This window comes from Canis lupus, chromosome Y (genome assembly GCF_048164855.1).
Source record: "Canis lupus baileyi chromosome Y, mCanLup2.hap1, whole genome shotgun sequence".
NCBI classification, from domain to species: Eukaryota; Metazoa; Chordata; class Mammalia; order Carnivora; family Canidae; genus Canis; species Canis lupus.
This window is the reverse complement of record NC_132877.1, coordinates 7,775,631-7,802,801: the sequence shown is the minus strand read 5'-3', so window position 1 is coordinate 7,802,801 and position 27,171 is coordinate 7,775,631. Positions and strand designations below refer to the sequence as shown.

The following is a 27,171-nucleotide window of genomic DNA, read 5'->3' as shown; positions in this document are numbered from 1 at the left end:
ATGGAAAGGAGAGAAAATGAATGAAAATATCAGTTAGGGTGACAAAACATGAGAGATACCTAACACTGGGAAATGAACAAGGGGTAGCGGAAGGGGAGGTGGGCAGTTGGTTGAGGTGACTTGGTGATGGGCACTGAGGGGGGCAGTTGGCGGGATGAACACTGGATTTTATACTATATGTTGGCATTTTCAGCCCAATAAAAAAATTAAAAGATATATATATAGGATGGCAGGGTGGGCAAAAATGAAGACTCATCTCTATGCCGCTTACAATTGTGTGACTTCAAAGGTAAGTACAGTGGCAGATTGCAAGTTAGAGAGTGGAGAGCTATCTATCATGGAAATGTATGCCGAAAGAAAGCCAGAGAAGCAATATTTACTTTGGACAAAATAGACTTTAAAGGTATTTCTAAAGTCTGCAGGACCTCGAGGAAAGAGAGGAGTTCTTTTACCTGGAGCTCAGGCTACATGTGTAGTACTATCTCAGCGAAGCACTAGTCGCCTGTTTTTCCTTTTCTGACACCGACAAGTACGTGGCTTTGGAACTGGATGTTGATTTGCAGTTTCACCATGTCCACAATACGTAAAATTATCTCTCGGGTTTACTTAGAAATGCGCAGGCGCTATAGTTTTCTATCCCCTTCCCAAGCTCTTTCCGGGACACGTGGCCTTCTTACTTGTCTAGCTTGGTCGGATTCTGGAGTCTCTGCGCAGGCTCCAGAGGAGTTCTCAACGGTAGACCTGCCGGAGGAGGGTTCTGTTGCGCTCCCCTCTTGTGATCACACGCTGTATGTCGTAATCCGTACGTTTATCGCATAATCCTTCTTCTGTCAACTAGCTTCGCTCGGAACAGCAAAACGGCTACTCTTCCTCAGGTCGGCGACAAGGACTTCCCCTCAATTGCCGCTAGTGCGGTTGAACCAATCCCGCCGAGTCCGCGGGTAGCGGCTGGCGTAAGTCCATGGGGAGGGAGCCGGGGCTTCGGGAACACTGAGCGACTGTTGAGCTCTTTTCGATTCGCGTCATCCCCTAAAATGCCATTGCGTGGCCCAACCCATAATGTTTGGTTCTTAGTCATAGTAAATTTCGCAGCCCATTTTTGTGACAAAGCCTGCGTTTTTATTTTTATTTTTTTAATTTATTATTATTATTTTTTTAAAGCCTGCGTTTTTAATACGAAACTCAATTCAGATGCCCTATCTGTAGCAGAGTAAAACCATTGCTTTTTAACAAACTGAATAATGAAGGCTTCTGTCTTTCAAGTATATACCTTCCCATTTTATACGAAATTTATATTCAAAAAAGAGTAACGTTTTAGTCCTTTGAAAGATAGCACGACTGCTGTGGCCTTGAATAATACAGAAACCAATGGAAATCGCCACCCCTCCTCTATTTAAATATGAATAAGGTATCCATTTCCAAATTCCAATAGCTGATTTCCATTTATATATTGCCTCCCAATGCTTATATGTTGTCCCTTTTAAGGCCTCCTGTGTATGACACGTTATGAGGCTTATTTATATCGACGAATATTTGTTTTGTGCCATTAAATCATTTTAAGTTTAACAAAATGAATTACAATCGTGAAATCAATAATGTCTCTTTATAAACTGTCAACTGTTTCCTTAATGTGTCTGAAATATACGGAAATCTAAAGGTTTCTTAATATTTTTTTAAATTTACGACTCATATTGTATTCTACTTCTATAAATTCACTCTGAATCTAGGATGATGTAAATATTACTGATAGCAACTATGAGTTCTATTTACAGTTGCTTATATTTAAGCAATTTTTTTATAATTAAGACAAGTCACAATAAAAGAAAAAAATTACCGATGTAAATTCTGCCTTCAATCTTTCTACAATCAACGCTTGTTTCCAGTTGCACAGCCACTTACTTATATTACAGAGCTTTCTTCAAAACCTAAACATGAAGGTGAATCACAGTGCTTTATAGATTCTAAATAAAGATAAATGAAACAGTTTATGAATTTGCTAGATTTCAACACCCACTCCATCTGTACAAGGTGCTTTTTATTATTTTGGATGACAGATTTTCTGTAATGCTTCTGAATCCTTTGACTTTTTTTAATGGCTTGCATTCTCTTCCTTATTGCATCAGCTCAGTTCTTAATTCTGTTCATATTTATGTTGCATTTTTTTAAAATGAAAGATAACAATAGATATATGAAAATTAGCTTTTTCAAAAAGAAACCCTGTATTTTGGGATCTATTTTTTTTCATTGATTCTACATTTTTAGTGTTTGCTTAAGATATGCTAGCATTAAGAAAACATTCTAACTAAAAGTATAAATGATTCTGGAACTGAGAGGACCTCAGTATCAAAAACAGTAGACCCTTTTTTCTTTTAAATTACTGTAAGCCAATTGATGTATACAATTTTCTTTTGTTGTAAACAGTATGGAATGAACAGAAAACAGAAAATAGTTTATTTTGCAGAGTCAATTTTAATACAGAATGCTTTTTCCCCCCATTCAGTTCTTTCTAGATTTAAGCAGACCAAAGTAGGTAGAGAGTTTTTCTATAAGATCTTTCTTTTTCCTCAAAGCCCTTTAATTTCTAATCTTAACTCTTTTGAATGAAAGCATCAAATGTAACTTTGGTTTCATTTATCTTAACAGATGCAGTTTATGTTGCTTTTTAGTCGTCAGGGAAAGCTTCGACTGCAGAAATGGTATATCTCACTATCAGACAAAGAGAAGAAAAAAATCACAAGGGAACTTGTTCAAACTATTTTAGCACGTAAGCCTAAAATGTGCAACTTTCTTGAGTGGCGAGATCTGAAGATTGTTTACAAAAGGTATACTTTTTTTTATCAGAAATTTAGAAACAGTAGAATTAAATTTTAGGTGACATATCATGTGGAAATTGCAGACTTTTGAGAGATGACATTTATAAATAGCAAAACAGGTTTAATAGAAACTTTGTGTTTTTAAAATAACTGGCATTTTATTATCTGGATTAAATATGAAAAGCAGAAGAATAGTTTTAAACTAATTTTATAAATGATGTTCATGTTTATCTTCTAGAAAAATTCAGTGAACTCATTTCTTTGCAAGTTATGTAGTGTGAATATTTTAAATGATCAGTTCTCTAATTTAGATAACATTAGATTAGAAAATGTAATTATCTGTTCTCCCATTTCTCCTCTCCTTATAACTCTAATGATTAATATTGATAAGGTTTTATCTGAGTTTTCAAGTCTTACTCAATTATAAACAATGTTGAATAAATAGACCTCTTCAGTTATAGAGTTGATTAAATACATTTATTTTGTTAAGTTGTTTGTATATAGGATCGGGTTTTTAGTAAAATTTACTTAATCTGAAGTCAAATGAAGCAATGGTACAAGTATGAATAAATAGCAATTTTGTCAAGGATAGATTCTTTAAAATTTGATCTTGCCATCCATCTCATGGATTTCTTTTAACACTGAGGTGACCAAAAAAATACTATCTTGATTATTATTGGAAAATAGCATATTCTTTAATTTTTTAATATTTGAAGCTTTAAAAAATTTAAAATGCATTTTGCAGTACTTTTCTAAGAAAGGTAAAAATATTATATTTCTTTTATAGAACATCTGGGCCACATTTATTGTGTTTCTTCCCCATTCCGCTTCCTTTAGGTTCTTTGAAAATACAGATAACCACCTTAAAGAGTTTAAGTTAGGACAATACAGTTTCTGTATGTAAAACATTGTCTGTTACATGATTAATGTGCAGAGAACTAATAACATGGATTTGGTGAGGATTTAAAAAATAGTCTGATTTTCTTCTGTTTCATTTATTCCACACTGAGTATGGATAGTGATATTTTTGTTGGGTGGCAGAAGAAGAAATAGACATTATGAAACAAAGCAGTGTTGTTTAAATAACAACGATCAGTGTTGATCATATTTGGGTTTTCTTATATTCAGTGTTTCTTTTAGTATTTACTAATAAAATATAAAAAATAATAGATTTAAAACTAGGAGATACCTAGTTAAGTATTTTTTTCTACAGCCTTTTCTGTTGGAGATAGGACTTTAATAAGTAGGAAAAATAGAAATGGAGCTGCTATTGTAAAACCAGGAATAGGGAGACTGTGCCTTTGCCCAGTTGGCTTCTGCCTTGTGCACAGAGACAGTTTTTCAGTTATAAAACTGCTGCTGTTGACCAAACCTTAAATTTGAGGAAGGAATTTAGGAGTCTTATGTGAAGATTCGGTGACAATCTTAATCACAGAGATAAAAAGATTTAAACAGAAATAAGAAACATCATATTTATATATCTTAGATCATTCTAATAGAAGAATTAAAGATGTGTACTTCTGAAACTGAGTCCTAAGAGAAAATTTAAGAAAGCATATTATAATGATGTCCTGAAATAAGAAAGTAGTCTTCATCAGGTATAAAGGAAAGCTGTAATAAAAGTGAATTTTTTAAGAGTTGGTTATTCATTAAAGTAGGAATGGCAGTGAAGAAAGAAGAGTAGGTTGATTCTAGTTCAGCTGAATAGGAAAAGAATAAACTTAGAACTTAGCTGATTTTTTTGGATGGTTTCTGATGCCTCTGTGACTTGGATTTGCCAATATTTAGTTTTCTAATGGAGTGAATGTGATGAAAAGCCTGCAGAAATTTTTGCAGACTTAATTAGCATTTAAGCAATAGGCAAAAGGTATAAAAAGAAAAATATCCAGAGTGGAATGAGAACCAAAGAGAATTTATATAATCAGTGTAAAGTAAAGTACAGGCAGAACTCACCAAATTTATTATCATATTTCACAGCAGATAGAGAATCACGGTTTCCTTAGACTCCCGTTAAGTTCATAATTTACTCTAAGTTAATTTTATCACAATTCACAAAACTTACTGAAATATAGTATATTCATGGTTACAATTTAATCCATGGAAAGGATCCAGATTGCAGTAAACCAAAGAAAAGTATACAATTTAAAGAGTTAAAATTTCTCACTGATTTTTCTCAGTGAACATTTTGTAGTCTATAATTTCTAAAAATACACATGAAACATTGGAACTGGGGACATATTGGTTATCAGTTTTCACTGGAGTTTGCTTGGTCACATAAGTGTGGCAACCGAATGACTAATTCTGCTTATATGTAGTGGCCCAGAACCCTCATAAATGATTCTTGGCATAAACTGTGGGGTATATGGCCCAAGGGCTCCAGGTAAACAAAGATATTCTCATCAGGCAGGGAATTGCAAGATGTTCAATATTAGGTAACTTTCTAGAAGGTCTGTTCCCCTACTTTGCTGTAAGTAAAGTAATTTATTTAAAAATAAGATTGTTAGTTCAAATGGGCTTAAAATGTCACATTAGAGTTCAATTAAAATGAAGAAATAATTCATTTGAGTTTACAGAGGGCATTCATAAGTGCCCTTTGACAAAACATTTTAGTAGGAGACTAGAGACAACTCTCCATGTAATGAAATATAGTGTGAAGAAATTAAGAAATTTAAAAGGCAAATGTAAACCATTTCGGGGAGTTTTGCTAAGGAAGAAAAGAAGAGGTAAAATCCATACATACTCTTAGGACTGGGGGATAAGACCTAAAGGATTGAGAACTTTAAGCTTGTTCATACATATAGGAAGGAGTTCTATTAAAAGAGGAAGGCTTGAAAATGCCTTTGAGAGAGTAAGTCCCATGAATCAAAGTTCCTGTAATTGAAAGAAAGGACTGTTAAAAGGATGAAAGGAAAAGCAATAGGATTTTTAATCAACCTCTTTTGTTTAAAAGGTTTAGTATGTAATCTATTGCAATTGATACTTGAATTGAGGAAAAATTCACATGAAAAACTTTTGTGTCATCAAAATTACTATTAAAATTCACTCTCCCTGTTTTATTTAGAAGACTTCATTTATGGTACAATTTTGTGACTTTTTTTGTTGCTCTAAACAGATACTTTGTTTTCTCTAGTCCAGCTGGAAGAGGAACGATCTTTACAGCAAGAGAATTATGTCTGAGTGTCACAGAAATTATGATCTTTTCTATCATATGTGCAAGTGCTCTTTATATCTTCATTAATTTACACATTGTTATTTTTTGTCTCATCCACATTCTTCATCGTGAATACCTCTCATACAGATTTTCTCTGTTTGGGAAAGATAGGTACTAAGGACAATACAGTTGAAAAAAAGTAAAACACTTCAATTCCGTTTTTACCACTAGAATTTTGCCTTTGTCTCCCTATCTCTAAAGCAAATGTAAAGATTCTTTGAAGACAGAATATCAAATGCTTTTTTTTTAAAAGACTCTGGATTTGCATTTACTAAAAAATAAACATACTTTCAAACTATCATATTAAGAATTTCTTAAAGAATATTGCTGAATAGATTTTCTTTAATAACAAAACTATTTTCATTAATATACCAGTGAGTATACAGTCTACACATATTTACCTAAGAAGTCAAGTTTTTTGCATAAATGAATAGACACCCCATATGTTTTCTGAAAGCTAGTAATTAAAATGAGCTTAAATTCATTGTGTTATAAATAACCCAGATAATTTGACCGCTCTGGTGTTTTTCTTTAATGATTTTGAGATACCCTAAAAATAATAATAATAATAATTTTGAGATAGAACTAGCATATCAGATAATTTAGCTGTTCACAGTGTATAATAGAGTAGCTTTCAATATTTTTAGTATATTAATACAGCTGTGCATCCAGTGATCAAGTTAGAACATTTCCAGTACTCCCCCAAAGAAATATAGCTTTTACCTGCCACACTACCCAAAATCCATCCTCCTGACTCTTTGCAACTAATGGACTTAAAACATTTTAGATTTGCCTATTATGGACATTTTATGTAAATGGACTGCTGTAACATGGTCCTGTGTCACTGACTTCTTTAACTTAGCATTATATTTCAAAGATTTGTAGCATTTAGTGGTACTTCATTTCTTTTCATTGTTAAATATATTGGTTTTTTAAAAAAGATTTTATTTATTTATTCATGAGAGACACAGAGAGATAGAGGCAGAGAGACACAGGCAGAGGGAGAAGCAGCCTCCATGCAGGGAGCCCATGTGGGACTCCATCCTGGCTCCCAGGATCATACCCCAGGTTGAAGGAGGCAATAAACCGCTGGGCCACCGGGGCTGCCCTAAATATATTGTTTTATGAATAGGGAACATTTAATTCATTGATGGACATTTAAGTTTTTACTTTTGGGATAAAGTGAGCATTTGTGTACAAAATTTTTGTAAACATATGTTTTTTATTTTCTCTTCGCTTTATATCTAGGAGTGGAATTCTGGCTCATAAGGTAACATTTTGAGGAATGGATAAACTGTTTTCCACAGTCCATGCACAATTTTACATTCCTAAAACAGGCTGTGAAGATTCCAGTTTCTCCTCATCTGCCAACAGATGTTGTTAACTGTCATTATTTATTATGACTGTTCTAATAGGTATAAAATGTCATCTCATTTTGTTTTCCTATATCAATGCAAAATTTACATAAACCATTAATCCTGACATTAGTCATTATTTTTATTATCTTTACAGAGTTGTGCAATTATCACCTGTATCACTTCTATTTTCACCATCACCAAAGAAACTTCATGTGTATTAACAGTGACTACAGGGCAGCCTGGGTGGCTCAGCGGTTTAGTGCCACCTTCGGCCCAGGGCCTGATCCTGGAGACCTAGGATCGAATCCATGTCAGACTCCCTGCATGTGGCTTGCTTCTCCCTCTGCCTGTGTCTCTTCCTCTCTCTCTCTCTGTCTCTCATGAATAAATAAAATATTTTTAAAAATAGCAGTGACTATATATTTCTGTATATTTCCCTTGTGAATACTAATCTTGCTGTCTCTGTAGATTTATGTTCTTCTGGGCATTTCAGGTAAATAGAAGCACGGGACTTTTGCATATAACATTTTTCATGCAGAATAATTTTAACATTTGACAGTGTCATAGTACATTGAATCAGTACTTCATTCCTCATTATGACTGAATAATATTCTGTAGTATGAATTTACTACATGGTTTATTCCTTTGTCTATTGGTAGACATTTGAATTGTTTGTAATTTTCAGCTATTGTGAATAGTGCTACAATGAACATTCACATACAACTGTGTTTTTTTAAAACCTGTTTTCAGTTCCTTTGCTTGTAGAACTAGGAGTAGAATTGCTGAGTCAGATAATTTTTTGTTTATCTTTATGAAGTTCTGCCAAATTATTTTTGCAATGGCTGTAGGAGTTTACATTCTGACTAGAAACGTACAGGAGTTTTGGGACACCTGGGCAGCTTAGTTGGTTAAGTCTGACTCTTCATCTCAGCCCAGGATCATGAGATGGAGACCTGTGTTGGGCTCTATGCTCAGTGGGGAGTCTCCTTGAGTATTGTCTCTCTCTCCCTTTGCCCTATGTTCTTTCCCCATCCAAAAAACATATATAAATGTACAAGAAGAGTTTGCATTTCTCTATAACCTTAGTAACATTTAATCTGCTTTTTTTCCCTTATTATAGCCATCCTGGTGAGTGCGAAGTGATACTGTGATTTCAATCAGTATTTTTGGAATGACTAATAATATTGAGCATCATTTGTGCTTTTTAGCCATTTATTTTCTTTCTTTTTTTTTTTTTTTTTAAAGCCATTTATTTTCTGTGCCACAAAGTCTATTCAAATCCTCTGCCTATTATCATAAAAAGGTGCTGGATTTTGGGTGTTTTGTGCTTCAGTTGAAATAATTATGTGGTTTTTATCTTTCATTCTCTTACTATAGTATAACAATTTCTTTTCCAACATGTTGACCACTCTTGAATTTTTTGAAATTGTACCTGATCATAATATACAGTCTTTTCAACATGTTGTTGGATTCATTTTGTTTCTTTTGAGGAATTTTGTATCTGTATTTATAAAATATTCTGATCTGTAATTTTATTGTAAAATCTTTATCTGGCTTTGGTATCATGGTAATGGTGGCATCCTAAAATAAGTTAAATTCCTCCTCTTCTTTGGGGAAGAATTTGAAGATTGATATTAATTGTTCTAAAAATGTAGTAGGATTTGTCATTGAAGCAGTCTGGTTGGGGCATTTCATTGTTGGGAGGTTTTGCATACCAGTTCAGTCCCTACTTGCTAGAAATTTATTCATATTTTTTATTTCTTCTCTAGTCATTTTGCACTTGGTGCATTCCTTTGAATTTCCCATTTTGTCTAGATTGTATAATTTGCTGGTATACAGTTCTCTGTAGGGTTCTGTTATACTCCTTTTTATTTCTGAAAGTTAGTAGTAATGTTCCCACTTCCATTTCAGATTTTAGTAATCTGGATACTCTAATTTTCTTGGTTGGCTCTGTTGTGGTGGTGGTGGTGATGGTAGTGGTGGTGGTAGTTGTGGTGGTGATTGCTTTTTGCACTTTAAATCTGTAACAGGGGGGATCCCAGGGTGGCTCGGGGGTTTGGTACCTCCCTTTGGCTTGGGGCATTATCCTGGGGTTCCAGTCCCGCATCGGACTCCCTGCGTGAGGCCTGCTTCTCCCTCTGCCGGTGTCTCTGCCTCTCTCTCTTTGTCTCTCTCTGTCTCTCATGAATAGATAAAAATTTTTTAAAAATCTTTAAATTAATGTAATAAGACTGCTGGCTTCCATAATTTCTGAATAGCAATCAAGACTTAATATTTTTATTTATTTATTTATTCGAGAGAGAGAGAAAAAGAGAGAGAAGGAAGGCACAGACACAGGCAGAGGGAGAAGCAGGTTCCGTGCAGGGAGCCCGACGTGGAACTCGATCCCGGGTCTCCAGGATCAGGCCCTGGACCCAAGGCAGTGCTAAACCGCTGAGCTCCCCTGGCTGCCCAGGACTTAATATTTTTGAAGATCTTTGTACTGATAAATTTCTTCCCTCTTGCTCCTTTCAAGGTTATGTCTTTTTCTTCTGGCAATTTGATCGTAATGTTTCAGTATAGAGCTCTTTGAAGTTTTCTGGTGGAATTGATAGAGACTATTGAATTTGTAGATTTTTTTTTTTTTCATCTCATTTGGAAAGTTTTTGGCCATATCTGCAAATATTCTCTAGTGGCTGCTCAGGCTTTTTCTGAGCATGCATCCAGTGATGGCTGTGCATATAATATTTTGAACTACTCAGAAGACCTTAGGAATCTTAGAAATTCTCTTTCCCCAACATGTCTCTTTCACAAACTTTTATTCTGTCTGTTGCTTTTCTGAAGTACTGCTCTTTTTGCTGCAGCCAATAGTTTTATCTTTAAGCACTTGGGCAAAAACTGCCTGGTTAATTATCCTAATCCTGTGAATGCCCACAGCTAGGAGAAATAGACAAATCCTTTCCTAGTCTTTGAGGGGTCCATTATACTGGTGGTAACACACATACAACAGTTTTTGTGAATATAGTACCTGTTGCACTTTTTGGCTTTAGAGGCCAGGACCAGAAGTAGGCTGCTATCAATCTGAGGAGAGAGATAGTAGCAAGAGAATTAAAACCCCACAGTGCTCTTATTGTAGTACAGAAGTTTCTTTCTTCCTTAACTATTTAATGTAAAACTTTGTGGTAGTGAGTGACATCTTTGTTATATATTACTTACCCTGGGCCTATACTTAACTAAGCAGTGTTCCATATGGTTACCCATATGGTTGTTGTGATAGTTGGAATAACAATATCTACAATAAATTCTTTATATTCTAATTTGCTTGCTTCTCATTTGAATTAATCATGGAGTCTATTTTGTTTTAGTTAAGTAAGCTAAAGAAAAAACTTGGATCAGTCATGTTTTAAAATAGTCATACAGAGGAATCTGAAAGAATAGCAAAATAAAGTATTCTTTTAGCTTATGTCATTGAATAATGTTTTTTTCCCTATGTGTACTTTTCAGAATTTCTCTTAGAAAACATTTATTATTTTTTTATTCTAGAAGAAAAATAACCTGCATTATTAGAAGAAACATAATGTGTAAGTCTGAGGATTTCCACTATAGTGTGTAAAAATATATTTACAAAACACAGGTACAGAGTAAAATTTTATTCCACATTTATATTTTGTTACAGATATGCTAGCTTGTATTTTTGCTGTGCTATTGAGGATCAGGAAAATGAACTGATTACTCTGGAAATAATTCATCGTTATGTGGAATTACTTGACAAATATTTTGGCAGTGTGAGTAGTATTGTAAGAAATTTAATGCCATAGTAATTTTTAACCTTTATAATGAGTTTATTAATTGTTTTATGGATTCTATTCAAATGTTACTGTTACTGATAAGTAAATAATGACAACTTCCTATGAGTGTGACTAGTTAACTATCAAATGTCTCTCTCAGAGAGACCTATTCATTTAAATATGGTAGATTTAAGGTACTGAAATTGGAAGGAGTTTAACTGCAAATATTGTAATGTTTTGAAGATCTTTAGTATGGTATTTAGATTTGAATAGCAATTACATTTACCTTTTGAATAAGTATTGAAAATTTTGTTTTGGTGGTAAAAAAATTTTTCCTGGGAGCATGCAAAATCAAATTATATTTACTTCTTAGACATTGTGTTTTCAGGTACTTCAAATTTGAAAGTAAGTCAGTAATACTTAGATTAGTATAATTTCCATTTTTCAAGGAGTTACAATTGATTGACTCGTTAGATTTTATTCACCATCTGATAGTAGATAAGCAACTTTACTTTCTTTAGTTTAACATTATTATTCTTATTATTATTTTTGCTTTTTAGGTGTGTGAACTTGATATCATCTTTAATTTTGAGAAGGCTTATTTTATTTTGGATGAGTTTCTTTTAGGGGGGGAAGTTCAGGAAACATCCAAGAAAAATGTCCTAAAAGCAATTGAGCAGGCAGATCTTCTTCAGGAGGTAAGCTATTCTACTAGTCTCCTTTACTAGGACTAACATGGCTTGCTGTTGCTAGAGAAGTGTTAGTATCATCTGTAGAATAGTTGGAATATAGCATTCATGTGCAGGTTATAACACATGTTCATACACATCAACTTAATTATTTATGCATATACTGTTCTCTTTGAGGATGGTTGATCAGTAAATGTCTCTCTCTGCCTGTTTTTAGCACTCAGAGAACTGGAGCCTAATTTTTTAGTAGGTAGACTACAGAGGAAAAAAAGTAGTCCAAGTTAACAGTAATATTCCAAGAACTCTATTACAGGTAATTTTAGTTTATTAAGAAAACCTCCTTCTTTTAGTCTGTTTTAATAATTAAGCCTGGAATTTCTTTCAAAATTGGTTTTTATTTTCAGTTGATGCCTAGTAAGTATAAATGTAGCAAAGCAGATTATACTTTTCTTAAGGTTTTTATTTTTTCCCACTTCTAGAAAATATGTTTCTCTATTTTCTTCATATTTTTCCATTATTTATCAGAGGTGATAGGATTTGGGATATCAGACTCACCCCATCCACATATTTTTAAAAATATCTATTATATTTTTACTGCTTTAAAGTACATATAAAATAAAATTTACCATTTTCACTGTTTTGAAGTGCATAAATCAATTTTACTAACTACATTTACAGTATTATACAACCATCATCACTGTTCATTTCCAGGACTTTCTATCATGCCTATATCGAAACTCAGTCATTAAATAATATTCTCATCTCCCTGCTACCCTTTACCAGTCCCTGTATTCTTTGTTCTATTTTCTGTCTTTAGCTTCTTATACTTCATATTGCCCCTTTGTGTCTGGCTTATTTCATTTAACAAGATGTCTCAAACCTCAACCTGATGTTTTACCATCAGAATTATAGCTGAATAGTATTCAGTTCCATGTATATGTCATGTATATGTACTACTGTGTTTGTCCATTCACCCATTGATGGACACTTGGAGTATTTCCACATTATGGCTTTGTAGATAATATGCTGTGACCATGTGTTTATAAAGGTGTCTGTGCCTGCTTTTAATTTTCTTGGGTATTATGTACCTAAAAATAGAATTGCTGAGTCATAGTAATTCTGCATTTAACTTACTGAAAATCGCCAAATTGCTTTTCATTGTAGCTGCTCCTTTTGTACTTTTCCACTAGCAAATCTGAGGGTTCTAATTTCTTCTCACTCTTACTAGTAGTTGTTTTTTGTTGTTTCTATTGTTGTTTTTAAGTTATACTATTCTTAAGTGTGAGTCCTACTTTAGTAACTGTGAAGTACTATCCTATAGTTTCAATTTATATTTCTGTAATGAGTTATGATTTGAGACATCTTTTCATGTCTGCTTATTGGCAGTTAATATCTTCTTTGGAGAAATGTTTATCCAGATTTTTACCATTTTGAATTGACTTGTCTGTCTTTTTTGTAGTTAAACTGCAGTTGTTTTTTATATGTATTATGAATATTATGGGTGCCCGGGTAGCTCAGTCAGGTAAGCATCAGACTCTTGATTTTTGTTCAAGTCATGATCTCACACTTGAGATTAAGCCCTGGCACAGGCACTGGGCTATGGAGCCTGTTTGTGATTTAAGATTCTCTCTCCTTCTCCAAATGAAGAAATATATTAAATGCATGTCACATGTATAATTTACAGATATTTTTGCCTCTTCTTTATGTTAGCTCTTGACTTTGTTGATTATATTCTTTTTTGCATAAAACTTAATTTTGACAAAGTACAATTTATCTTTTTTTTCTTTTGTAACTAATGGTTGTGGTGTTATACCTGTGGATCTGTTGCCAAATCCAGGTCATCAGATTTATACCTATGTTTTTCACTATGAGTTTGATAGTTTTAGCTCTTACATTTATGTGGTCTGTTTTGAGATAATTTTTATATATAGTAAGAATTAAAATGGGTCCATATCTCCTGTTTTTTGTACAAATCCAGAGTTCAGAAACACATATTGAAGAGATTATTCTTTAAACATTTAGTGTACTTGGTACACTTGTCAGTACATCATGGTGCATGAAAAGAAGTTCAACATCACTAATAGTTAGAGAAATACAAATCAAAACTACAATGAGATATTATGTCTAGCTATCATCAAAAAGGTAAGAGATAACAAAAACTGGTGAGAATGTGAAAAAAAGGAAACAGTTCTGCCCTTTTAGTGGCATTGCAATTTGGTATAGCCACTATGGAAAAACAGTTCAGTCATTGCCTAAAAGATTAAAATTGTAATTGTCATATCCAGCAGTTCTACTTCTGTGACTATATCCATAAGAAATGAAAACACTAATTGGAAAAGTTATCTGCACCACCATTGTATATACGTGGAAATGTAACTCTAAAATATCCATGGATGGATGAGTGGTAAAACGAGTTATGAGATAGCTGGATAGACAAATATAATGGAGTATTATTTAGTCATAAAAAAAATGAGGAAATCCTATCACTGGTGACTGTGGAGACAGAGGTATTATGCTAAGTAAAATAAGTCAGACAAAGAAAAACACATGTGGAATCTAATGAGGTAAAATCATGGAAAAAGTCAGATTTCTATTTGTTGGGGGTAAAGGGTGGGGGAGTTGGAGGAAGGTGGTCAAATGGTACAAATTTCCATTTAAAAGATAGATAAGTACTAGAGAATGATATGCAGAATGTGCAGAATGATAACTATAGCTAACACTGCTGTAAGATATAAAGGAAAGTCAGGAGAGTAGATCTTGTGGTATCTCATTATAAGGAGAAATTTTTGTTTCTGTTTCTTTTTATTGTATTTAAATGATGATGGATGTTGGGGCATCTGAGTAGCTCAGTAGTGCTCAGAGGGTGAGTGTCTGCCTTTGACTCAGGGTTTGATCCCAGGCCCAGGATTGATTCCCACATCGGACTCCACAGAAGGAGCCTGCTTCTGCCTCTGCCTGGGTCTCTCTCTCTTTGTGTCCCTCATGAATAAATAAATGAAATAAATAAAATTCTTTAAAAAGTCTTCCAGTTAGTGAACACTGGCTGTCTTTCCATTTGTGTTTTAATTATTTTTAGCAATGTTTTCTGTTTCAGCGTGTAAGTCTTTTACCTCCTTGTTAGTTAGCCTGTTCCTAAGTATCTGATTTTTCCCAAAGCTGTTGTCCGTGGGATTGGGTTTCGTTTTTGTTTTTTTTTTTCAGTTCCTTTTAAAATATTCTTTACCAATGTGTGGAAATAAAACTGATTTTTAATGTTGATTTTTTTATCTTGCAATTTTGCTGACTTTGTTCATTCATTTGATTTTTTTGTGGAATTTCTAGGGCTTTTTATATAAAATGTATGTTACCTGCAAATAGATAATTTCACTTTTTTCTTTCTAGTTTGAATATTTTTTTTATTTTTCTAATTGCTCTGGCTAGAACTTTAAAAAAGGACTGTGTTGAATAAAAGTGGAGAGAATAGGAAGGCACCCTTATCTTTTTCCTGATCTTAGAGGAAAAGCTTTTAGACTTTTCATCACTAAATATGGACGTGAAATTTTCATATATAGCCTTTATTATCCTTCTGATCCTGAAATGTTGAGTGGGTTTTTTTTAATCATGAAAAGGTATTAAATTTGTCAGATGCTTTTTGCACAAGAATGGAGATGACTATGTGGGTTTTTTCTGTTAACTTCTTTCAGTGTGACTTCTTAAATTGATTGATACTGATAGTTGAATGTACCTGGCATTCTAGGAATAAATTGCTTTTAGTTTTGGTATATAATCTTTTTTTTTTATTTTGCTATCAAATTGTTTGTTACTAACTTGTTACGGGTTTTAAAGTCAGTATATATAGGGGATATTATTATAGTGCCTTTCTTTGGCTTTGATATCAAAATAATACTGGCTTAATAGAATAATTGTAGATGTGTTCTCTGCTTTTCAATTTTATTGAAGAATTTGAAGATATCTAGTGTCAGTTTACTGTTTGGTGCAACTCACCAATGAAGGTATCTGGTATTGGACTTTTTTTTGTTGTTGTTGTTGGGAAGTTTTGATTCCTGTTTCAGTATCCTTAATTAGCTATGAATCTGTTAAAGATTTTTTATTTCTTTTAAATTCCTATGGGTAGATTGTGTTTCTTTTAACTTGTATTGATAGATTGATAGATGATACACATCTCATTTGGTTATCCAATTTGTTGGCATACAGTACATAGTATTCTCTTACATGTTCATAGTATTTTCTCACAATCTTTTTATTTTTGTAAAATCAGTTATGATGATCTTTTTCATTTGATTTTAGGGATGTGAATCTAGTTAAAATTTTGCCAATTTAAAAAAAAATTATTTATTTAAAATTGAATTACATAAGTTTTGTATGTTGTAATTTTATTTTTTCCTCTTAACAGTTTCTAATTTGAGTACTTAGGATTATATCGTTTCATTTTGTGGATTTGTAGATTTTCCTGATTTTCTTAAGCCATTTGATTTCTGGTCTGATTAATTGTGATAGGAAAAAATACATAATTTTAATCTCAGATTTACTAAGACTTTTTTAGTGGTCTAAAATATGGTTTCTCTCAGAGAATATTCTGTTTGCATTGTAGAAAAATACATCTTCAGGTGATGCTGAGTGGAATATTCATGTCCTTATCTTCTAGGTCCACTTATCTACAGTCTTTATTATTCAAGCTCTAAATTACCTTATTGTTCTTCAGTCTGATTGTTTTATCCATTTTTCAATGTAGGATATTGAAGTCCCTTACTATCAGAAGAGACCTTTGTACTTCTTTCCTTCTATCATTGTCTGAGTATATTAAGAGCTCTGATTTTTGTGCATATAAATTTTAAATTGTATCTTTCTTTTATTATTATGTCACTATACACTATTATATAATGTTTTTATTAGAGTTTTTGTCTGAATGTCTATAATTCTGTTCTTACAAACTCACTCCTGCTCTCTTTTGGTTACTATTTGCATGAAATACCTTCTTTAGGCTGTCTGCTTTCAACCAGTGTAGGTTCTTATATCTAAAGTATCTCTATTATAGACATTAAGTTTTTTATCTGTTGTGCTAATCTTTATTTTTTGACTAGAGAGTTTAACATTTACTTTTTTTTAAAGGTTTTATTTGTTTTAGAGAAAGAGGGCACAAGTGAAGAGAGAGGCAGAGAATAGCAGGCTCTCTAACATGGGGCTTGATCCCAGGACTCAAGGAATCATGATCTGCGTAGAAGACAGACGCTAAACTAACTGAGCCACCCAGGCACTTCCATTTACTTTTTTTTAAGAAAGCGAGAGGGCATGTATTCAGGGTAGAGGTGGGGCAGCAGGAGAGGGAGGGAAAGAATCCCAAGCAGCCTTCACACCGAGCACAGAGCATACAAAGCATGACTTGGAGCTCAATCTCACAACCCTGAGATCATAACCCGAGCCAAAATCCACAGTTGGACACAGCCAACTTGGACACCCACGCAATCCCCATTTACATTTTTAAAGTTATTACTTTCAGGAAAAAGTACTGTTGCCACTATATGTGTTAATGGGGTCACAAATTATATCTTTTTATTGTGTGCCCATGAACATAGATCCATTGTTATTTTTAATGCATTTATGTTCTCCATCCATTACAATACACTAAAAGTAGAGTTTATTAACATTTAAAATCCATTAAAATGTTAAAAGTGGAGTTATGAACCAAAATAATAATAATACAAATTTTGTATCTGTCTATTTGCCTTTATTGGACATGTTGATGTTTTCATGTCACTTGGAGGTAATCTGATGTCTTTTATTTCAACTGGAGTGACTTCTTACAGTATTTCTTATGGGTTTAATATACTGAGAATGAACTATCCCTTGCTTTGGTTTTCTCTTTTAATTTCTCCGTCCTCTAGAAACAGTGTTACTGGATATGGAATTCATGATGAGTAAGTTTTTCTTTCAGTCTGAAATACATCATCACAGTGGTTTGTGTTGTGCAATTTGTATTGAAAAGTCCACTGATAATCTTACAGAAGTTCTATGGAAAGAGTCATGTTTTCTGCCACTTTCAGGATTTTTTTCCTTTGATTTTTATCACTTTGAATATAATATATATATTTTTAAATATTTTATTTATTTATTCATGAGAGACACAGAGAGAGAAAGAGGCAGAGAGACACAGGCAGGGGGAGCAGCAGGCTCCATACAGGAAGCCTGACATGGGACTCTATCCCCAATGTCCAGGATCATGCTCTGGGCTGAAGGTGGCACTAAACCACTGAGCCACTGGGGCTGCCTTGAATATAAATATCTTGATGTGGGCTCCTGTTTCGAGTTTGTTGAGCTTCTTGTATTTCTACAGCCATGTATTTTCTCAAATTTGGAAAGTTTGGGGCAATTACTTCTCAAATAAGCTATCTTATGCTTTCTCTGTTTTTCTTCTGGAGTTCCTATAATTTATTGTTTTGCTTAAGCTGTGTTGCTTTTTTTCTCTTTGTTTATCTCCATGATTTTGGGTGACTTGTGTTCAAGTTTGCTGATTTTTTGCCTACTCAATTTTCAGATGAACATTTCCAGTGAATTTTTCAATTCTGTCATTGTATTTTTTACCTCCAGTGTTTGTGTTTTTCTTTTATAATTTGTTTCTCTTTTATAATTTGTTTGCTTCTATTAATATTATCATTTTGTTTTGAATTGTTTTCTTGATTTCATTTAGTTTTTGTGTTCTCTTTTTAGCTCATTGAGCATATTTAGCTAATTGAGCATATGAGACTTGTTTTAAGTTTTTATCACATTTAAATCATAGAACTGTGTTTATTTAGATCTGCTTCTAGAATTATGTTTTGTTGCTTTGACTGTGCTATGCTTCCGTGTTTCTCTTATACTGTCTCAATCTTTGGGGACTGACTCTTCAGAAAATTAGCTGGCTTACCTTCCTTTCAAACTTTTACTCAGAATGCGTGTATTGTTTATGACTGTGCATATTCCTTTATTTTAGTTCTTATATGTATATGACTCCTTGTAAATAGTTTAATTTTCTCAGTAGATTTACCCATAGTTCTTTGAGCCCACCTTTCTATTCTGTGTCTCTCTTTGTAATCTCCAGGTGCCTGTGGGTCTGCAGCACCCCTGTAACTTCTCTATACAGCATAGTACCACCGTGATTTTAAGTAGACTCTAACTTGATATCCAAATTATGCCTTTCTTCCCATCAGTATTCTGTGTTAGGTGAGCATATACCATTCCCCGGAGTAAAACCCCATATGATTCAGAATATTGCAAGCAAGTTTCACTTTTTTCCTTGTAATTCAAGGGAGGACTAGAAATTGAGTGGCTTTGTCTGTACTAGGCGGGCTACTAGTTTTAGCTTTGCTGGGGAAATGTGTAGGCTAAGGGTAAAGTGAGGATGTCATGAAATTTCTTACTGTTTTAGTTTAGCTTTTGCTTATTTCAATAGTATTTGCTTGTTTGTTGCAGCTTCCTGTTTGGTTTTTAGAGTCTTATACTTTGGTCTGTGTTATTTATTGCTGTAATAAAGGGAGAACAAGTGCCTGGAGCTTTCTAGTTCATCTGGCTTTCGATCAGAATAATGGTGGTCTCTTAATATAAATTAGGCAGTGTTTCCATCTCTTCCATTTTTGCAAGAGTCCCAGTTTCCTAGGGAATCTCCTATAACTTTTCCTTAAAACGATTGGTAGTCCTTTGAAGGTCTTACTTTTGCTTCAAGCACTGGCAGTTGGTCATCTGCTTTATATTGGTTTGCCCAAAGCCTACATGAAAGCCCTTTTCCTTCATCAATTCTTTAGTTACCCTGCAGACAGTTCAGTACAGATACATGCAATAACCTACAAATAACTTCTAGTTTGCTCTTTCCAGAGCCTGAAATCAGAACTCTACATCAGGAACATGCCTGTCTGTACTTTGGAACTGCCACTGTATCATATAGGGAGGGGCCAGGAGCATAGCAAATGTTACAGAGCTTTCTTATTATTATCAATATTATTCTCTTCATTCAGAATTTACTTAGTTCCTGGAAATTTGACCGGTTTCCAGAGTCCTGACAAAATTGCTTTATATATATATATTTCAGCTTGTTTTTGATATTTCGGGGGGGGGGGGTGGATGACAGGTTGGCACTGCCTGTGCTACCATTTTGGTGCCATTGCTACCTAAGTCTTAATTTTATTTTATAACTTCCGTATGTATTAATGTCACGAGAGCTCAGAATACTGACCTTTTCCTTACCCCATTATAATATTTCTTAATATATGAGAGGACAAAATGAGTTGGTTAGTTGTGGAGCTTATATATCATTTAACTAATACTTAAACTTGAATATTTAGATGTTTGTTAAGGTTACTTATTTTTGGCTAGATCTTTCAGAGATTGCTTTTAAGGTTGTTTTTTCTTAAAATAAAAATAATTTTTCTCACTGCTACAGGAGAATAGCATTCAAAGGGGATTATTTTTTGTTTTAGTAGAATGATTTTTGCCTGTAAGAAATACTCTGGCTTATTGTCAATCCTTGCCTAAAGTGAAAAGATCTGATCACCTACATAGTTGTAGGAATGGCTGGGACTGTCACATTTTGTAAGGGTTTAGGTACTTTATTCTTTCATAGTTAAGTCTCTTTCAGGATTTTTAGACTTCGAATAAGGAGCCAAAAATATATTAAGAACTGTTAACAATTCAGCAAAAACACTGAAAACAATTGGTAAAGGACTTGGTAGACATTTCTCAAAAGAAGACATACAAATGGCCGACAAGTGTAGGAAAAGATGTACAACATCACACTACTCATCGTAACTGAAAAGCACAATCCTTATCCATACTAAAATGGCTAGTATCAGAAAGCAGAATCTAACAGCTGATGGTGAAGATATGATAATTGGACTCCATATACACTCATTGGGAATATAGCATGTGCAGCTACTATGCAAAAGAGTGTGTGGGTTCTTCAGAATATCAGTAGAACTACCATATGATCCAGCAATCCCACTACCCAAAAGAGAAGCCTATTTACAATACCTAAGATGTGGAAGCAACGTAAATTTTCATCAGCAGATGAATGGGTAAAGAAAATGTAGTATATACATACAAAGGAATATTTAACATTAAAAAAAGATGAAATTCTCAATGTGCAACAGCATAACTAACCTAGGATAAGTGAAATAAGCCAGTCACAGAAACACAGATTAAAAATTTAAAAACTACTATGATATATGAAATCCGTTTGTATTTGTAATTCTGTCAGGTTTGCTGTTCATTGTTTAATATTACCAAAGAAGAAGCCTAATTGTATCACAAGAAATAGACTCAAATATTTCATTAAATCATTACTTTCATTGGGAATTTTGCTCTGTTAATTTTATTTTTTATTGGAAATTTTCCCTTGTAAGTTGGTATTTTCATGTGAATTTTGCCCTGATGACTTATCATTGGAGTTTGTAATGCAGTTTTTATAGACAGAATATTGAAATAGACCCAGAATTTCATTGAAAAAAGTATTTATTCATAAAATAATGTGGATCCCTAATAGCATTGAGTACAAAATAGATTTCCCGCAGGAAGAAAGATCTTTTGTAAGAGAATGAATTGTGTTTTTGTGTAGCTTATTTAATTTACAGTGTCATTCCATTCTAGTTAAAACTAAGTCCAAAAAAGAGATAAGTAAGTATCTCTTTGAAATGTTTAGGAGTGTCTGAGGGTTACTATTTAACTGGCTTTTCTCCATTTAATAGTTTTTTAAGTTGACATGTATCTCTAATGTAAGTTTTTAGAGTACTTTACATAACTTTTACTTAAGCATTCAGTGATCATGGTTAAATATCAAAATGAAGCTGCTTTCAAAATAGTTAATATGCATTGCTTTTTAACACTAATAGATTTAGTTTTGGGAACTATAGGCATTTTGAGTAACAGGTATTTATAATCCCTTGCAAATCTGAAGGACCAAGCACCGTCTTCCTAGGAAAAAAAAATATACGTAATTTTGTCTCTAATGTTAAAGGTTTCTTGTATTGCTAAAACTTCATCCGTAAGGGTATTTTTTCCTGTGGATATGAGACACATGTTTTAAAATCTGTAGGCATGGGCACCTAACACATCTATTTGGGTAATTCTTTAAAATCTCTTGGGTATTTTATTTGTTCGTTTTCCTAATATATATCCTTAGTTTCAAAGTCATTTTTTGGGCTTTTGTTGTTCATAGCTGAGCATAATAGAAGTCTCCATTACCATTTAAAATGGCTGATGACAAGCAACTTTTCCACTTTAACTTGGAAAGAATTTTCCTCTGTGATCTGTAGGAGTTTATGATCACATTAACATGTAATGATTATTACGATGTAATAATTTTTACGAAGGGAGTAAGTAATAAGATCCCACTTAATGTTGATGAAGTGGCAAGTTGGAGTATTGTAATTGAATTTTCAGTCAACTCAATATTCAGCAGATGTCTATACTAAAAGTCTTTCCAAATTATTATTAATGAAGTGCTTCATGATTTTGTAGGAGGTGTGTTGTATTTGGAATGAGTATTATGATGTTTGTTAAGATAGAAGTAGTAAAGGTAAATGTGAACTCTTGAGCATTCCTTCAAAGTTAAATATTCAATCATAAAAAAAAAGTAAAATTTGGTTTTGTTTTAGTGAACCAAGTGTGGTAGAAGTTTTATTGAATGTCAACTTAATGTTTTCTACATAAGAACTTCTATACCCATTTCTTTTTCTACCACATTATGAATAGTCTTAATATATGGTCTGCTAAATAACTACTCATCTTTTTAACAGAAAACAAAGAGCTGACAAACTTAAGAAAACATGAATAAAGATCCCCTCAGTTCAGTGTAGAGCCAGTATCTTTTTTTTTTTTGTATATTTTTTATTGGAGTTCGATTTGCCAATATACTGGGCAGTGCTCATCACATAAGTGCCCCCCTCAGTGCCCATCACCCAGGCACCCCATCCCCGTGACCACCTTCCTTTCCACTACCCCTTGTTCGTTTCCCAGAGTTAGGAGTTAAAGCCAGTATCTTAACAACTATATATTTCCCTGTCTGCAACTCTAATCCTACTTTTAAATTTTTCATTATGTATATGATCTTTGTAAAGCTTATTCCTACTCATAGTTGGCATATTTCTTATTGAAAATAATTTATCTGTATTTGATTAATATTTCTTTATAAACACTGTTTTTAAAGAGGAAACATAATGAATTTCATCATAATGAACTATCTCTGAGTAATGTCATAAGATTAAAACTTGCAATCTTTAATATGTTTACAAAGGAAATGAACACTTGGAATACTAGTAGATTAGCATAAACAGTGCCATATCAGCAGTGCAATTTGGTCTTCAAATCAATAGTTGATATATTTAAGAATATTAAAACTTACTTAGTATATTTAAGTTATATCACATTTTGTAAGAGGTTACATGTATCACATAGTTTTGTCACGTAAGAGTATGTGGAAACAATATTCAAGAAAAAGTAGTTTTTCCATTATATAATGTTTAAGGCAAAACAGGTTTTAGGAACTATAACAATTTCTAATGCCTCATTTTTTGAATCATATTTTAGTAGGTAATGGTATCAAACAGTCTCCTTTAGTATCTCAAAACTATGTCAGGAAATATTCAATATTTGTTGCTCAATAGTAACACTCACTTTAAAGGCATTAGTAGTAATTATATAGTTAAAATGTCAATCTCTTTAAATGTTTTTACCAAAATATGGTTTCAGTTTTATAACATAGTTTGTCATTTTATTATAGTTACAGTTTTATATACCAAGACTATAGTTCATAGTTTTATATGCTATAATATAAAACTATACTAATGTTCTAGGATACTAAAACCTTTAATATTGTATGTGGTTTTATTAAAACATGGACCACATTTAATATAAAAGAAATAGTACCAAATAATTTATTGATTCTGTCTGGAGAGTTTAATGTCTGAGTTTGGTAAGTTCAAAGGTAATGCTGATTTACCACTATAAAAGAAGCCTTTGAAAAGTATTTCTGTAAGCTCTAGTGTTATATACAGTTGATCTTTAACCAATAGGGCTTGAACTGCATAGATCTGATTGGTGGATCTTTTTCAATAAATAAAATCTAGTCCTATGTTCTTGTGATTTTTTAATACTAATTTTCTGTCTATAATATATAATACAAAATATGTTGATTTATTATGTTATCAGTAGGGTATTAGGTTTATTTTATTTGATGATCTCAATGCATGAGGTAAGTACCAGTTTTGTTTTCCACATAGAGAAACAGACCATACACAAGTAAGCAGTTTAATAAGATTACGATACTTAGTGGTCTTAATACATTAAATCTAATGTTCTAACAATTAGTGGCTTAATATGAATTGTATTTTTTTTGTTTTGTGCTATATACCATGAGTAGGATGCAAAAGTAAGTTTATGTATTTACTTGATGAATACTATAAAATCAAACTTTTCTTCCATTAACATGTATTCTGTCTTTAAATTACACAACTGTTGATAATAAAGCTGAAACTTGAATTACTCAGTCGATTTCAGTTCTATAATGTGTAAAAATCAGCCACTTCAGACATTTTTCAAATTTTTTCTAAATATTCTACTTTATTTTGTCCTTTTTGAAATGTAACAATGAATAGCAATTGTTAAATAGGCATTTTTTTGGTCCCAGAGCATTGTTTCTGTATGTTGTCTCTACCATTGACATTAGTTACCTTTGAAAGACTTGAGGCAGTAACTGTTTCTGAACACTTGCCACCATGACTAATTAAACAGAATTAAAAATAGATACATATTTTATGAAAATATGACCAAAAAAACCGCATGAAAAATAAGTTGTGAAGATTTATGGAAACACTAAGTCTTTTTTTTCTTCCAATCTGGAGAAGAGGATTTCTATTTTTTAATAATTTATCCTTCCTACATATGTGTGTAGTAGTGATTTCAGAAATTGCTGGTCAGTCTGCAATTTTGTGCCATAGGAATATGATAGATCATAATTAACTATTTAATGAATATTTAAAATAATTGTTTTGTGATCTCAGATGTTTTGGACCCTAAGCCTCAGGATTGAGAAGTTTTTTTAAATGCTGTTTTCCATTTTGCCTTCTTTTATTCTCTAAAACATGTACATCCTTCTGTGTCAGTTTCACATTCTCAAGCCTCCCTGGATCTGCTAACCAATCTCATGTTTTTGTTCACAGGAAGCTGAAACCCCACGTAGTGTTCTTGAAGAAATTGGACTGACATAACTCCCTTTCCTTGTTGATGACTTCTTGTGGCATTGCTCATGCTGTAGGTGGTCATTGCCTTACTTATCCATGTTACCTAATAGTGTTAAATGATATCTTGTCAGTGTTAGTGTTTCATTAGTTCACTTCTTCATACCTGAAAAGAAATTTTCTTTGTTCCCAAAGAGTACGTTGATTCATTAATAAATAACTTAAATATGAATTAGCCTGATGGAGCACAGAAAAGATACCTTTTTATGGATACTTTAACTTGAAGGTCAGTTCTCTTAAATGGTACATCGATATAAATATGTAAAATCTAAAAGGTGGTGAGCATTTATTATATTACAGTATTTGGCAAAGGAAACCAATTATACTATGAATGCTGATGATACAAATAAAAGCTGAGGAAGCATTCAGTGTACATTGGTGGATATTTTGCAAATCAAATTAATAAAATTTTAACTCCATTAAAACACAGATATACATACTATATAAATGGAAACTATATATTTTACACACACACACACACACACACACACACACACCACACATACATTCACAGATGTACCAAAGACCCTACTGGAAGTTTTATATCTTAGAACACAATTAGTTCCCCATTATTTTAAAGAACTTTGTTAGAACAATGATATTTTACACTAAATATTATCACTTAGGGATTCTAAGCCTGGTACAAGGTAGGTTATTTCATAATAGTACTTTTTTTCCTTTTTATGACAAAGACACTTGACCATGAAGGATTTTTTTTAATGGACATCATCATTTGGTCAGTTACTCATTTTTATATTACAGGGAAAAGTAGAATGATTGTCATAACACTGTTTTGACAGAACACGTTCTTACCACAGAGTGTTAGATATGTCATTGTTTAAAGCATGAATGTTTCTTCGGGGAGTTCTTGTTACAGCCAAATTTATTTTGTCCCCTACTGTTTCCCTCCATTTATAAGTACTACATTTTTATAAGTACTACATACTTTAGGGCATATGACTTTCTTAGTTATCAGAACACTTAAAACAGAACAACAACAAAAAAACACCTTTCAATTAAGAGTTCATTGAGATAAACTAGCATTAGTAGAGCCGGTATTATTTAAAGTTCTTATCATTGTTTCATTCTCATAATGAAACATAAATACTCGTATGTATGTAAACATGTCTTCACAGTTTACACTTCCACTTTTATATGTTGTGATGAACTTACTTGTTCTTTTTTTTTGTTCTTATATTATACTAATATTTAGTCTGCTAGCATTGTTTTGCCACATCACCAGTTAAGTTGTAATGTTTAACATATACTATGTTGTGTGTTTTCATGTGTTTGCAAAAGTAGTTCAAAGGAGAGCTTGCTAAAGGAAGAATTTTTATTCATTCAGTAAAATGTTAAACACTCATTTCTATCTGAATGTTGTATGTATATACAAGATAAGTGGGAACTTAAGGAGTTTCCACACACTTCCAAGTTCACTAAAAATTTGAATCCTTTGCTACCAGAAGCGTGTCTGCATATTTATTTTCAGTCAATAAACATCTATTTTAAAACTTTAATGTAGCTGACTCTCTTTTTGAATGAATAGCTTACATTATTTGAGAGAATACATTTCTTCTCCTTTTCTCCCAACACCAGTTTCTTCAGTAAGAAAGTACTAGGACACACACTGAAATGGACTGATAATTTTAGAGACACTACCAAAATAGTATAAAACCTTAAGTCATTAAAACCAGGATTATCATGTTAGGTGAATGACTGTGTAGATATTGCAAATGTGAAATATTGCATACCAAAACTATTTAACAAATACCATTATATTAAGTTAGTGGTCTACTGAAGAAAATACATGTAAGAGTAAGATTAAAGAACATCTGAACTATTCATGTAAAGCAGGCTTTCATGTATACGATGGAATACTATTCAGCCATTAGAAACAACAAATACCCACCATTTGCTTCGACGTGGATGGAACTGGAGGGTATTATGCTGAGTGAAAAAAGTCAATCAGAGAAGGACAAACATTATATGGTCTCATTCATTTGGGAAATATGAAAAATAGTGACAGGGAATAAAGGGGAAAGGAGAGAAAATGAGTGAAAATATTAGGATGACA

The 27,171-nt window shown here is 32.9% G+C and overlaps 1 protein-coding gene across 1 annotated transcript; it reads left to right on the top strand.

Moving 5' to 3' along the window:
* Positions 1-657: 657 nt before the first annotated feature.
* Positions 658-26,614, top strand: LOC140629017 (AP-1 complex subunit sigma-2-like). The gene is made up of 5 exons (XM_072818399.1): positions 658-953; positions 2,644-2,822; positions 11,038-11,146; positions 11,710-11,847; positions 25,020-26,614. The coding sequence occupies exons 2-5, from the start codon at positions 2,644-2,646 to the stop codon at positions 25,065-25,067; spliced, it is 474 nt and encodes a 157-aa protein (XP_072674500.1). The 5' UTR covers positions 658-953; the 3' UTR covers positions 25,068-26,614.
* The last annotated feature ends 557 nt before the right edge of the window (positions 26,615-27,171 follow it).